General features: G+C 32.1%; 1 protein-coding gene across 1 annotated transcript in view; it reads left to right on the top strand.

Moving 5' to 3' along the window:
• The window catches only part of LOC143250353 (inositol 1,4,5-trisphosphate-gated calcium channel ITPR1-like), a 178,377-nt gene that overhangs the window by 44,927 nt on the left and 117,346 nt on the right, over nt 1-16,104 (top strand). Inside the window, 1 exon segment of the mRNA XM_076500799.1 lies at nt 4,966-5,430. Coding sequence (XP_076356914.1) covers nt 4,966-5,430 — 465 coding nt within the window.

The raw sequence follows: 16,104 nt of genomic DNA, 5'->3' as shown, positions 1-16,104 counted from the left end.
TACTTCTGTATAAGATCTATGTCTAGGTGAGCTGACAAGTTGTTGATAGAAGGGTACTATATATCCTATACTACTTACTTCTGTATAAGATCTGTGTCTAGGTGAGCTGACAAGTTGTTGATAGAAGGGTACTATATATCCTATACTACTTACTTCTGTATAAAATGTATGTCAAGGTGAGCTGACAAGTTGTTGATAGAAGGGTACTATATATCCTATACTACTTACTTCTGTATAAAATGTATGTCAAGGTGAGCTGACAAGTTGTTGATAGAAAGGTACTATATATCCTATACTACTTACTGCTGTATAAGATGTGTCTAGGTGAGCTGAAGTTGTTGATAGAAGGGTACTATATATCCTATACTACTTACTTCTGTATAAAATCTGTGTCTAGGTGAGCTGACAAGTTATTGATAGAAGGGTACTATATATCCTATACTACTTACTTCTGTATAAAATGTATGTCAAGGTGAGCTGACAAGTTGTTGATAGAAAGGTACTATATATCCTATACTACTTACTTCTGTATAAGATCTGTGTCTAGGTGAGCTGACAAGTTGTTGATAGAAGGGTACTATATATCCTATACTACTTACTTCTGTATAAGATCTGTGTCTAGGTGAGCTGACAAGTTGTTGATAGAAGGGTACTATATATCCTATACTACTTACTTCTGTATAAGATCTGTGTCAAGGTGAGCTGACAAGTTATTGATGGCAAGATATTGTCTATCCAGACACATTCCAGAAAATAAATCAAGCTGGTGTCTGCAAGTTTGGATGAGAAATAAACAATGCAATATCAAAAAAAAACAATCATTTCATGATGAAATAAAAATGAAATATGTTTAAGGAATCACTGGTATAATATATATATAATCAATACACATAAACAAGTTATATAAACATTACATCTCTACTTAGTTTCTTAAATATTTACTTCTACCGAAATCTTTAACAACTCCTTAATATATGCTATTACAATATAACTCAGGCAAATTTGCAACTTAGTTTTAGAAATTGTTGACTTTGAACAAGGAAGGGTAAAATGGTTAGCAGCCATCTAGCTTAAAGTGACACTTGTACAGCAAATCTTGTTTATATATAAAGTGTGTAAGGTAGAAAAGAAAATGTTTTGAAAACTTTTCATTTTTTGTTTTTGAGGTCAACCACACAGGTTTTGCTAGGGTTTATACTGTATTCAGGAGAACAGAAGTGGATGTTTGTGATTGGTTGATGGTTCTTCTGATGTGGTTGGTGGAATGAGCAATGATTTGACCTTTTACCACGTTGTGTAGGAAGAGTTGGTTTTCTTATTTGATTTCTAAAATTTATGTAAGTCGACAGGTCTGTAATTTTTGAAAACAAGAAAAAATCAAAGAACCTTATTCAGGACAAGAATTGGGCCTGAAAACTGACAGTGTAAAATTCTTATTCATTTTACCACTCAAAAAAGAATCACCAGTATATCACATCTCCCTGATATACTACAAAACCAGATCAATCTGACTTGAACAGAATACACAAAAAAGTTTCAAAATTTCATTGTTTGTCCAGAACTACTTCACAAATTATTCTTCCAAGAAATTCTGTACAAGTGTTAAGCTGCATTAAGTTTCATTATGAATGGGATGGGGGAGGTTACTTCAAACATGTATATAAATTCTGTACTAGATATATGTTGCTGTTTCTATATTTTTGCTTCATTTAACCAATATGAAATTGTATGTGATTCCAGTTGTATTTTTTTTTACCAATAACTAGTTTTCATGTTGTTGCAAACAAACTTGATTCAAATCATTTTAAGAAGTTCTTGTCGCTTCTTTAGAAAGCTCTTGTTCATCTTTTTATGACATTCACTTTCTCAATGATCTAATGCTTATTTTAGTGCACCTGTAATAGTCCAATGTGTTTACATCTTCTGTACTTCCTTCTGCTGCACAGGAAGCTAGTTCTTTGATACTCTTACTTCTGTTTCCACCATCCCAAAACAAGACAATGTCCTCTTCTTCTTCTACAGTTATCATTGGTTCCACTTGTCCTTCTGAGCTTTCAACCTCAACTTCTACCTCAACTTGAGTTCTGACCATCCTGGAAGTATAAGATGCACAATATTAAGTGAAGTCTATTTTCCTGTTTTAATTATATCTTACAATGTTAATTCATAACTACCTAATTTCTTCAAAAATTTGCTATATAATTTCTCAAGAATCAAGTGATATCTTTAATACTAATAATGACGTAGGTCAGTACACCTATCTCTTACTGACAAACACGTGAATGGAATCAGAAATATTATTTATAACTAAAATATGAGTTGTGTATCATTTTCTGAACAACTGAGTTATTAGCATACACTACTACACAGAATTCTTGAAGAAAAAATTAAACATCAAAACTAAACGGTGTTCATTCAAAGTTCTCCACCAAACGGTACATACCGTGTTTCAATAAGAATGTCAGAGTTCTTGGGACTGAGAACTGCTTTACAGATGAGTTCTTGCGTTGTAGGAATAGCTACTTTGTTAGATATACACAAGTCTGACAGATACACCAGAAATCTAATGAAGACAAATCAAGCATTAGTCAAACAGCATTAAAAACACAGTAAATTAGGCAGAAAAAGTCACACAAAGAAAAGCCATTCTTTATTTCAAAATATAAAAATTGAGAAGCAAAATATATAAAAGTTGCACAATTCTAGGAGCAAGAGAAAAACAATCCTATTGGTACCTATCTCAACCTATTAACCTCTAATACAACATCAAAAACCAAAACACAAACCTGATTATATGATCAAAAGTAATGGAACAACATAGTACAAGGATATGAGATGGTAACTCAGTTTTCAAAGAATTTAAAACTAGTGTTGTATAGCAGCATATTAAATCTATGTGACTAAGCTGCATCAATCCAATGCATTTGTTGCAAGGTTTCTTTCAGTGCATTGTGATAAGCAACAATTAAATAGTTTGGAACTTTAGAAATAATTTCTATAAATTATGTACTTCCTGCAAGTACCTTATTTTTATATGAAGTGTTTTTATAATTTTCCAGCTTTGAAATTTTATAAAGATTTCATTATGATATATTTTTTTAATAAACAACTTAAAATGCACCACCTTTGTAGCAGATTTATTTTTATGCCTTCCAAATTTTTGAAACTTTTTTCTCGGTCTTGATTCAAAAAACACATTGCAGTTTCACAGTGTTTACAATTATTCTTATAGTTGCATTATACGTAGATTACTTTTTCTTTTGAAATTGCTAAACAAAAGGTTTGATTTGATACATGTACACAGTTTCAAACTAATTATATAACTTATTTCTCAATATATATTTTATACATTTTTGGCAAATCTTTGCCCAATCAGATAAAGTTACTTAGCTCATATGAACTAACATCACAGCCATGCCAGTAGAGCTGTGCAATTTGGGAATTTGCTAATCAATTATTTGTGTAAGATGGCCTTAAAAATTCCTTTTAATATTAAAAAGAGGTTTCAAAACTAAGTAGAAAACTGACAGCTCTACATTTAACAAAAACATAACAGTAATAATCAGAAACTCTAATTCTGATTAGTTGATTATTTTCCTAAGCTATGAAACTAATTATTTAACCTTCTTTCAAAATCTGGGTATCCTTTGCTAAGCATGACAAGGTTTCAGTGTCTTATGCTCAATTTTCATAAAATTTTGTATTTACATTTTACCAATTAGTACAGCATATAATCTTTTCTAAAATCCACATACATTCTAATAGTATACAAATTTTAAGTTCTTAATTGTTATAAAGCAATATTTAAAAAAAATGCCAAATTTCCTCTAGTGTGACAGGTGACATTTTCCCAAGGAATCTTCACATCTCTATTTTGTCCACTGCTACTTCCAGAAACTATGAAATTAAATGTAAATTATTCACTGACAAATCATCATTGTTCAAACAAACCACGTTTTTTTTATAGCCTTCATTTGCTTGGTTAGAACTATCAAATAGAAAACCAGACATCTCCTGCCACACCCAACTTTCAGCATTTGTAAATAATTCTCTGTTGCATTGAATTATATATTACATATAACTGATAAAAAGCCAAAGTTTTCAGTAATCAAATGACATGTTGTATAACATTGTGTTCTGAACATAGAATTGCCAATTTCAGTTTTAATTCAACTTTGGTTCCCACAATGGCTAGCTTGGATGTTTTTATAATAGTTCTTGATGCATAGCTAGAAAGCAAAAAAAGTGACCTTTTGGAGAAGTTTTGTGCTTTTTGCATGTTCTTGGTCCATGTATTTTTGTGCTTTATCTAATTAAATAACATTTGTTTAATGCACTAGTTAACTGTCAATGATAGTTGAGGGCTAAAGAAAAGAAATAGGTAAGAACTTTATTTCTTGTTTTTTCATGTTTATTTTTTTTTTATTATTATAAAAGTAACTAAAATGTAAGAATAGAGATATCTTTAGGGTAGTTAAATCAGGTAAAATAAACAACAATAATACAGGGTGTTCCAAAAGTCACTGTGCAGTTTCGTAATCATATGTTATTATATTTCAGATTTTGATCCCAATATGGTTTTAACAACTGAAGAACGTGTATGGCTCATCGAACACGTATTCCGAGAAGGTGGTAGACACACAGATGTGGTGTGACAGCGATTTGCTGAAAAATTCCCAGAATGCAGTTCATAACCTTGTTGATAAGTTTTGGGAAACAGGATCAGTGGATGATGCCAAACGCTGTGGAATCCAGCAAAGCTATCGGAGGAGAAACTGCTGGATATTTCTGACAGTGTGATGCAGAGTCCATCAAAATAATTACAAAAGGTAGCTCAGCAGCATGGTATTGGTCTTGGAACTGCTCATAAGGCTGTTAGAAAGAAATTAAAGCTCTTCCCATACAAAATAATGGTGGTACAAGTACTGAAAGCAACTAATAATGAAAAACGAATATGCTTTGCAGTTGGTTTAACCGATTTATCGAAGAGAATACAACTAATGTGTTGGATGTGACCTTTTTCACCAATGAAGCATGGTTCCATCTATCGGGTTACGTTAATTCACAAAATCCAAGATTGTGGTCATCCGATAATCCTCACAGTTTGCACGAAACACCCCTACATGATTTCAAGGTTGTTGTGTGGGTTGAGATTTCCAGACATCGAATTGTTGGCCCTATTTTTTTTATGAACACAAACAAGTGCTATTTGGAGATTCTTCACACCTTCATCAGTCAGATGACAAGTGATGAAATCAATTACTCATGGTTTCAACAGGATGGTGTTACTGCCCACACATCTCACAGATCTGTGCAGTTATTAAAGGAATGTTTTGGAGAACTCATTATTTCCAAAGACGTCTGGCCCCCACGCTCACCAAATCTTAATCCACCAGACTTTTATCTATGGGGAGCAGAAAAATATGCAGTGTATTGAGATCGTCTGCAGATGCTGGATGACCTGAAAGCAGCGATAACAGCAGTAATTCAGTCTATTTCAAGCCAGCAACTGATAGCAGTGTTTAGAAACAAAATAAGAAGCATCCAAGCCTGTATTAATGCCAATGGTGGTCACTTTCACCACGTTTATAATTGCCATTCATATTCATCTCCTGTATTCTATATTGAAACATGTCTGTTAATAAATATATAAGTGCACAGTGACTTTCCGAACACCCTGTAATAATAAAGTATTTCATGAGGCAAGCATGCAAAAAGCTCAGAGTAGCTCATGGGAATTGTAACTCAACAACATAATGTAAAATGCACATTCAAGTGGTTTACTGCTTATAATGGTGCAAATAGTAGTTAGACCAGTTTGAAGGGCAACAAAAGGGCATTAAAACAATATGTTTCAATTATACATAGATGTATTCTGTTACAAGTTTAAAGATACTTGAGAAATGTGAATGTAGTGTCACATTACATTTAGCCATTATAAAAAGAAAACAAGGAGAACTTTGATTTACTTCTATTTATTTTTTGGTGATTGTGAGGTCAGTAAAATTCATCAACTTTGTATAAAGATACACTAGAAAAAATAACAGAAAATATGAAGTTTTACTAAAAACAAAAATTTGAAATGTGTTAAGAAGGTTTTAGAGATTATGCAAATGAAATTTAAAATTTTTGAGATTAAAAAAGTATTTTTAATCGTTACATGAAAATAACTTTGCACATGGACTATTCAAAACAAACATTTGATATACTCAAGGGCAGATCTTTTTTGGGTTTATTAAAAACACTTCACTTTTTAATATGATTTTTTTTATGTAAAAGCCTTATAACGTTTATTGAAAGACTACCAAATTTTGTGAATATATACACCCATTATATCAAATGTTAGTAGTATTAAATTTACAAAGACTCTATGAGAGTACAAAAAGAAAAGGTTACATGGTCGGACAAATTGATCAAGTCTGTGAGAGGGGGGTTAAGTTAAATAAACATGAATCAATTGAAAATAATAATAAAAACATAATAGCAATATTTTAGTTACTTGATATTTGAAAAAAACAAATAATCAGAAAAATATTTTGATCACTTCATTATTTTTGTTACATTACTCAATGTAATCAATCCTCATGAGTAATGATTCTATCACTTAATCGAGTTAATTACCCGGCTCTTAGTTGAAACAAAACGACATTGTTGAATTAATATTTCAACTAATAAGCTTACCTTATCTAAAATACCAATATGGCTAAACAGGAATTTATAATATGTTTATGAATTTATAAAAAAACAACAAAAAAACTAAGTTTCTATGCACGTCAAGCAACGAATATTTTAGTTCGAAATACACAAGAAATTGATCAGAATGACCTTTTCTACAGCAAGTAAAACTTTTACTTTATAAAAAAATTTAGTACATTTTGTTAAACACTAAAATAATTTTTATTGTATTTCAAATATACGGGGTAAATGTTTTTTTTTTCACGTCGTATTCTGATGTGGAGCCTCAAGAAAGGTATTTCTTCAGTATTCCATTTTTTTTCAATCAGTTGATATTTAGAAACAAAAAACAGATTTATCTGAAGATATATATATATATTTTTTTATAAACTAAAGGTGTTTTTCTCTTTCATGATGATGGGAAACCCACTTGAAGTAAAAATGGTCATCTGAGCATATCTTAGGGACAAGAGTGTAAATGGATACAGGAATGTAGGGGGCATTGCAGTTAGATGTTAGGTTATTTATTAGTATAGGTATAAAGGTGTTCCTTTATATTAGTTCAATTTTGGTTTTCATTGTTGTATAAGTAGGGCTTCTTTGATTTTGCATTTGTTTATATTTGTTTCCTTACTTATTATCTGGGCGTTTTCAATGATCATGTTGTGTTCACTTGATTTGCAATATTCAAAATGTGTGATGATGTTTTTTTTGTTCTTTGAATCTAGTTTCCATTTTTATGCTTGTTTCTCCAGTATAGAAGTTGTGACAGTTGTTGCATTGTATTTTATAAATAATGTTGGTGTTTTGTTTCTCAGTGTAGTTTTTACATAGTATGGAATTCTGTTTTGTTCCTGGTTTTTGAATAAATTTGATGTTTATTGGAAGGATGCGCTTTTTTACAGGTTTTTCAAAATGTTGGTTTTTTTTTTTGCTGATGTCAGGAATATATGGTATGCAGCAGTGTAAGGTTTTGTAGTATGTTGTAGTTTGGGATTTATTATTGTTTGTTTTGATTCTGTTATTGGTCTTGGTGTGTGCTCAATTTTTTCAATGGTTTCTGGAGGAAACTTGTTGATGAAGTGTTGTGTTATTTTGCTGATTTTACTGTTAATTTTAATGGGTGAACACAGTTTTGTGTCTGTGTTTATTTGATTTCTTAATATGTTGAGTTTTTGTTTTGTTTTGTCTGCTGAGTCCCAAGGAATGGTTAGTCCAGTATGGGTGATTTTTTTGTGAATTTCTGTTTTGAATTATGTACTGGTTCTTGTGATTTTGAGGTTGAGAAATGCTATTAGGTTTGTTTTTTCCTGTTCACAGATGAACTTGATGGGGCGCGTATAGAGTTAACATGGTTGAAAATACTAAGTGTGTGTTCTGTAGATGTGAATCTAGCAATTGTATCATCAACATGCCTGTACCAGTATAGTCACGAGTGCAAGTCTGAATTGATAGCTTGAGATTGCCCATACTCAGGCCATATATTTGTAGGTAGTTTTGGTCATTGAACATAAAGTTAGTTTTGGTGGTAATGAATTCTATAAGGGTTGCTGCAGATGTGTATCAATAGGTTGGGGTCTTGGGTCTTGGATATAAAGTTTTAAAGCTATATTGCAGGTTTCAGTTGTTGGGACTTCTGTGAAGAGGGAGATTACATCAAAACTGGTCATTAAGGCTTTATGATTTAGTTGACTAAGAATAGATTTAAAGTTAAAACAGTCTTTGAAAAAGGAGTCAGCTGATGTTACAAATTTAGAAAATGCTCATGCTGTGTATTTATTGTGGTTGTAGTTAAACGATTCATAGGCTGACATTATTGGTTGTAGTGGGAGTGTAGTGGGATGAGAGTGTAAGTACGGGATTGTAGAGGGCGTTGTAGTTAGATTTTAGGTTATTAACTGATAAACACAACAACATTTACATAATACAATGAAAAAAACTGACACAACTTCTATATTAGAGAAACAGGCAGAAAATGGAAACCATATTCAGAGAATACAAAAAAAAAAAAAAAAAACACCAAGCATTTTTGAGCACTGCAAATCAAATAAACACAACATAACCATAGAAAACACCCAGATACTAAGTAGAGAAACAAATATAAATAAATGCAAAATCAAAGAAGCCCTACAACAACTTTATACAACAACTAAAACCAAAATTAAACCAATACAACGGAACACTTTTATACCTATACTAATAAATAACCTAACATCTAACTGCAATGCCCTCTACATTCCAGTATTCATTTACACTTTTGTCCTTAAGAAATGTGCCCAACAATGGTAAGTTGCAAACTCTCTCTTTGTTAACCTAAGAATGCCAAAACATTGTTCTGTACTTTATTTTAATTAAAGTGCTAATACCCATACCAGCCATCTTGAGAATAACTCTTTCCCTTTGTTAGCATTAACTTAATGACAGACTAAAATAAATTCTTTCCATTTGTTTCTTTCAGTAAGAATTTATCATTTAATAAATAACTTTGGAGTAACCCAGCTGGATAATGCTAAAGAATGTCTACCACACCAAATAATTTTGAGTGAATTAAAAAATATATATTTCATTTGATACATTTTTGCCAAAAAACAGTAACATGATTTTGTCCTTTATAACAATGAAAAAAAAAACTTAAGCAAATGCTAGCATACCGACTTTCCATGTTTTTTCGCACAAGACTAACAAAAGTTTCGATTTCTGCAGCAGTGATGTGTTTCTCTAACAGTTTACGGTTGCTGTGTAACAAGGCAGTGATTGTATCCTCAGCAAGAACATCATAACCAATTTGCTTTTGCATAAAACCAAACCATTTGGCAATGTACTCCTGAATAAAAGGAAAAATAAATTGTGCTTATTTAAACACAAATAGAAGTATTTCAGTGCAAAAAAAACAAACAAAACAATAGTTTTAGCAGTAAATAATAAATTTGTGGACTGTGTAGAAATGCACACAAAAACAGAATGCAATACAGCAAAATTAAACAAAAATCAATTTTTTAAAATACTCCAACTTTGTTAAAGTTTAAGAAATCTAAGGAATCAGATTAAAATGTCACGATCACTTTTACCACATGATCTATACCTTTCATGTTAATGAATGTCAATTTTTCTATACTGAAAATATAATTTTGATAGGAACCTAGTGCCACACATAAGATCAGCTACCCTTGTTCAATGCTGCCCTCTATATGCAACCTTTTTATTTTCACATACTCTCTTTGTTAGAATGACACATTCCAACATGTTTCTCATGCAAATCATCATGTATCATCTATTTACCAATTATAGCAGAGTATGTTCACTTGACACATGCTGCACTCCTTTAAAAAAACCTTCATGTTCACTTGACGCATGCTGCACTCCTTTAAAAAAACCTTCACTTCAACAGAAGATGTGAGCACCAGAAATGTGAGGGAAAAGAATGAAAAGTGAAAGAAAAGGTAAGTACCTATCAGAAATACAATTTCAGTATGGGAAAATTATAACTTCTGATTCAGTACTTTCACAAGATTAACTAGATTCCCACATCCACATTGTGAAGGAGTGGTGTGAAAGAACAACAAAAGCACCCCTGAAAGCATTCAAACAATACCCTTGACAATGAAGAAAAAAAAAAAAAGTGAGAGATCCAGAGATTAAGGAGAGGGAGCCACACCACTTCTGAGCCAGATATGCTCTATACCCATGTGTAGAAAGTAATAAAATACAATGGCAGAAATGGCAATATCCTGAGTAGCTAGAGTACATCAGACTTGGCAGGTTAACCACACCTAAAACTTCCTCTACAGAGTACCAAGATCTTTGTAAGGTTAGAACGAGGATAAAATTATCTATCGTCAACTCAAACCCAAAAACTGGGGATTAAAATCTGCACCAATACGTAAGAATCAATATCCTACAGCAAGCAGAGATCGGTCATCTGGTAACGAGAGAGTGGATTCAACTTGTGAGAGGACTTGTGTTGATTGGTTCAAATGAATCCAACACCTCAACACTGAGAAATGGTGTCCACATAAGGGCTCCCAACCAAAAGTGGTGAAATGAAAGTGTAGCAGATCAACGGCAGAGATTATGAGATGTGTAACAAGAGGCCTCATCTACCTGAAGGCGACAGATCATCTCAACTGTGTGTGTTAATTAAAAAATAGAAGGCCACATCAACCAGTTCAGCAGTGGATCAACTCCTTGGTAATGTAGATGGTATAAAAAGGCTAAATTTAGTCATAAGGTAAAGGATTAACTCCAGTGACTGTGGATATTATTAAATATGAAAATAGTAAAAGGAGGACATGTTATCTAGGAAGGTGATGGATCAAATCATGTGCAATATTGATTGTAACACATCATACCCAGAAAGCATGTTAAAGGTGCTTATTTCTTGGAATGTTAGTCTAAGAGTCAGATTCTTCACTTTAACTGTAAATATCTTGAGGTATTGCTTGTGTGCTTCACTCATCCACTGTATTCCTCAAATAACATAAATAATGGTGTAACTAGCAGTACTGGTTGAAGCTCAAACAGCTAAGCCAAACCAATCAGTCTGTCTGCCTGCCTGTCTGTCACAGTTACAGATCCCAAAAACAGAAATTCAGCTTGATGGTAAGCTACAGCATACTGATAAGAAGCTTCCAGTGGGTATGGCACACTGAATCCAATCACTTAACTGCAAGAGAAATTGATCAGTGTGAATCCAATTATCGTGAGAGGAAGGAAACACCAAAAAGTGTTGAGAAGAATGCTCATGCAACAAGGCATTACAAACCTGAGATACAAACTGTGTGATAGATGAGAAAAGCCTACTTAAATTGTCAGGTTGAAACTGGAAAAATGCTCATGCAACAAAGCATTACAAACCTGAGATACAAACTGTGTGACAGATGAGAAAAGCCTACTTAAATTTTCAGGTTGAAACTGAGATGGAACAACACACTCAGGAGAAAGAAAAGATGAGCAAAATCATTGTCATGCTAAAAACTTAAGCCAAATCAGAAGTCATTCCAGGGACAAAGGATAACCAGTGTTGTTCAATCTCTTAATGGACAAAATCAAAAAGGTCCATTATTGGATCAACTACACCTAGTTCCAACAAAGGGAGTGGTACAAAACCTGTGGCATGTGTAAAGAAAAATTCACATATAGAAGTCAGCACTGAATTAGAATAACTAATCTTGTGAGAAGAGGCAGGTATCATATCACAATTCTCCCTTAACAAATTAAATCATCAGGAACACAAATGGTGTTACAAAATTTAACTTTCATAAATCACTATCATGTCCATTACATATAGGATAGGAAGTTTTGAACATCGTAATCAATTACAAGAATATTTTCATAGTGAAAATCTGACACAGAAATAGAGTATTTTCATCTATGTTAAACTTTAAATAATTATTGCCACTCAAGCACAATACTTGTCAAATAAATCTGCAATAAAATATTATTAAATCTTCGTAAGAAACAAAAGTTCTGAAAGATTTAAACATCAATTTTTCTTGATCAAGGATTCTTTTCAAGTTAAAGAAAATGGACTTTCACCTTACCAACTTCACCTCTTACACGAGTTTTATTAATCTGAAAAAAGAAGGGCTAACTCACTTGGTTTTTCCTATAGTCTTGTTGTGAGAGACGTAAAATTCTGTAACACAAACGACAGATGTGTTTAAAAGGTGCATGACGGGGGTCATTCAACTCCTCAATCTTCAGCATTGGACCATCTCCGGAGTCAGTAAAAGGAGCTTGAAGAATCTTAAATAACTAGTAACAACAAATACATTTGTAGATTATCAAACACACAGTATTCAATACCTTTTATGTAATTCAAGTTTCTGAAAAACTTTACACCATGTTTTGAAAGGAAATGTTGTTACTAAACACCTATACTTTTACAGTAAGATATATACTTTCTACTTTGTAAAACTGACTTCTAAATAAAAAAGATTAGATAAAGCTACAATAAATGTCTAAAGGGTCTTAAAAACATGCACATGTTCAAGCTCCAGAAAATCTTTACAGGAAGTTATTCCATCCATATTACAAATAGTTATTTTTATAAATCAAAATATAATAAAAAAAATTGTAAATAAAAACAATATGATCAAAAGTGGTGATATAAAGAAAAAACAAACAAAAAACATGTTAATTATTTAGATAACTTATCTAAAGTACTAATACATAATTTGTTTTCAAATGTTTTAGTACATATACAGACACATGATTAAACTGCCAAAATAATGAAAATTTATACAATAATTTGATTTTTTTAAAAACAAACAACTCAAAACGTTTTAGAGACCACAGGTGTTCATGTCATAGCAAATTTTAGAAATTTCATAAACTAAAACAAATTCAATAAATATTACATCAAATCTTTTATTTTTTTTATGTACAAACTAGACAGTATTTAGAAAATTAATATGTACTAAGTTTTATGCAAATTGGTTATGTATTTTTACTGGTGGGATGCTCATTGCACAAAGCAAGTGCAAACATTTACTGAGGTTGTAACCTACAAATATATATATTCTATACAATATAGACTACACAAGTAAAAAAATGGTGACATAACAAATATTCAATATTCCTTGAACTAGATGTAACTGGTAGATAAAATACAAAGTACAAAAAGGTAAGTCTAAAAACAGTTTTGTGCCACTAAAGCAAGTTTGTAAAAACATTTTTAGAATCATTAAGAAAAATGAAGCATGGGAGCCATTTTTATAAACCAACTGCTATTTTAATTTATTGAAATTTTCCCAAATTAAAAGCCTAAGGCTAAGGTTCAAATCTTAAAAGAAACACTTACTTGTTTCAAGATGTTCTGTTCCCTCAGAAGTTTCTGTCTCTCTCTGTTAGGTTGTGTAACAACCAGTTCTAAAGGATCTGGTTTTTTAGGATCATTCTCCTTACAGGCAATGAAATAAATTAGCTCTTGCAACAACTGGGTGACAAATCTAAAATTAGAAAGCCTATGTATATATAACAAATACTGTGAATATCTACATAAAACGAGTGTAACACAAAAATTATATTCATGTATGATGTAGCCCATGGGACATTTTCATGGTAATTTGCCAAACTACATTAACCCTTTGAGTGCATAATTACATTTCAGGCAAGGTCTTGAAAAATGTCAATTATTCATTAATAAATGAAATCTAAAATTCATTTTTTAGTACTTTTTCAATATAAAATCCTGCTAGTTGCACTTCCACTTGATGATGTACATACACGAGGTACTCAGGACAAAGTAAAGGACGTACAAGTATCCCAATTAGCACACTATGAGGAAATGTTTTGGTGACACTCTAGGCTTTCAAAAACATTTACAAGAACTCATTTCAAAAATAATTTCACGTTTAAATGATTCAACAGCTATTAAGTTTTTGAACTGCATCAAAACTTGAAATCACTAAATTATGATCTGCTGAATGTATCAAGTCTCCATAAAACAAGAGAGTGAATGTAATTTACAACATAACTAAATAAATAAAAACTTCCATTAAATGTTTTTGAATCTTGTTTAACCATATCATAACAGGGCTCATGTATCTTACATGACCTTGTAACCACCACATAACCATAGTGGTTTCATACTATTACTCTCAAAATGTTTAATGCACCTTCAAAAATTTGGTAAGCTTTCAATAGAAAAATAAAAATCAGAATATTTAAGTATTCTTACTAAAATTGTGCTCAAACACTGTGGTTTGCAATATACATCAGATTGTTGAGTTCAAGATAAATACAATATTCACATTTCTTTAATACCTTCTTTCATTTTGAGTAATGGAACCTTTTTCTAGATTACCAGAGATGGTAACTAAAACTTTGCATGCATCGTTAGCAAAATCCAAGTCTCGAACTTCTGTAGCCGAGACAGGTACAATAGCAAAGGCTTCTTTGTCTTCCTTCACCGATGCACACCCAACCTATTAAAAAGTGTAACGTACTGTCTTGAATACATTTTCCACTGCAAATATAATTTATTTTACAGAAATAGACAGAAAAATAGTATGCATGAAAAATAATTATTTAAACATGAATAACAATAAATTATCAACTTTAATAAAGGTAAACTATCTAGAAACTAAAACTAGAAATATACCTGGTATTGAAAATGGATCATTTTATGTGCTTTTCATGTTCTTACATATAATGATCAGAACAGTTTGGTACTATCACCATTAGGAAAAGATTTAGTTACAATTCCAAAGATATTTTGAGAAGCTTGTCCAACTTCGAAGATTTAGGTTAGTCCAAAATTCATATAACAAGATAATATAAAATAAACTTTAGAATAAAAATGTATAATACAAATTAAAATAAGCATTGTAACAAATAATTTTATTGGAGGTAACTGAAAAACTGAAACATAACTTACTTAAAACACAAACACTAGCAGTTTACCTCATCCAGTATGACAGCTTTCATATTCACTGAAGAACTCAATACCAGTAAACAAACCTCTTAATTTTAAGTAACTGGAATATGCAGCAAAAAGACAATACCTTATATACTGAATACTTTTGAAATGTTTGGGTTATTGAGATACATTTTTGTATTAATTTATTCCACCTAGATATTTTTCTAACATCATGAATGGTAAATGCAGCAAAAGTGTAATTTCTGACCCTGAAATACCTACTTCTATTACCACCGACAAACTTTAAAAATAGATTTGATACTCCCAATAAAACTCTAGAAATTATTATATAAAAAAGTTAGCAGAAACAAGATGGCCAAAGAGCAATAGAGGGTTTGATCTGGGAAAGTTTGTTATCACGTTGTTCACTCCAAGTTGACTGCCAAATAGCACGAAGTTGAGACTAGAATACAAGACTGCAATCCACATACAGGCATGGCAGTTATAGCAACAGAGTAAACAGAATTAGCTGAGGCATTAGCGAGCTTGGTCCCATGAATACTGACATGGCCTGGTTATCAAGAAAAAGTGGACAGAAATGGATGATAAAAAGAAATGGGCCAGGATGAAAACTTACGTGAAGCAATTCCATGGCCAGTAGAGAGCTAAGCGAGTCAGTATAAATAGTACAATTAGTATACTGCATAGCTTCTATGCGAATCAGAGCAAGAGAAATAGCTTACAATTTGGCAATGAACTTTGAAATTGTAAGAGATCCCGTGTGCAACCACTGAATCAGAAAAAACCATGGCAGAGTCCACAGAGACATCTGATTTTGAACCATCTGTATAAATAGGAGTGGAAGGATGGCTGAAATGATGCTCATCATATAAAAGATAATACTCCCACTTGGGAGTATCCATCTTCCTCAGGTTACTCGAAGAAAGGCCACATCTGGGGATGGTAGTAAGCCATGGTGGGATTACCTGACCAGTGGAGACACCAGCATTGCCAAAAGGAACAATGGCTTACTATCTATTCTGAAAAGCACAGCCCACTGAGGAAGG

The sequence above is a fragment of the Tachypleus tridentatus genome, chromosome 5 (assembly GCF_004210375.1).
Source record: "Tachypleus tridentatus isolate NWPU-2018 chromosome 5, ASM421037v1, whole genome shotgun sequence".
Lineage (NCBI taxonomy): Eukaryota > Metazoa > Arthropoda > Merostomata > Xiphosura > Limulidae > Tachypleus > Tachypleus tridentatus.
The sequence above is the reverse complement of the archived record's forward strand: the minus strand, read 5'-3'. Positions and strand labels throughout refer to the sequence as shown.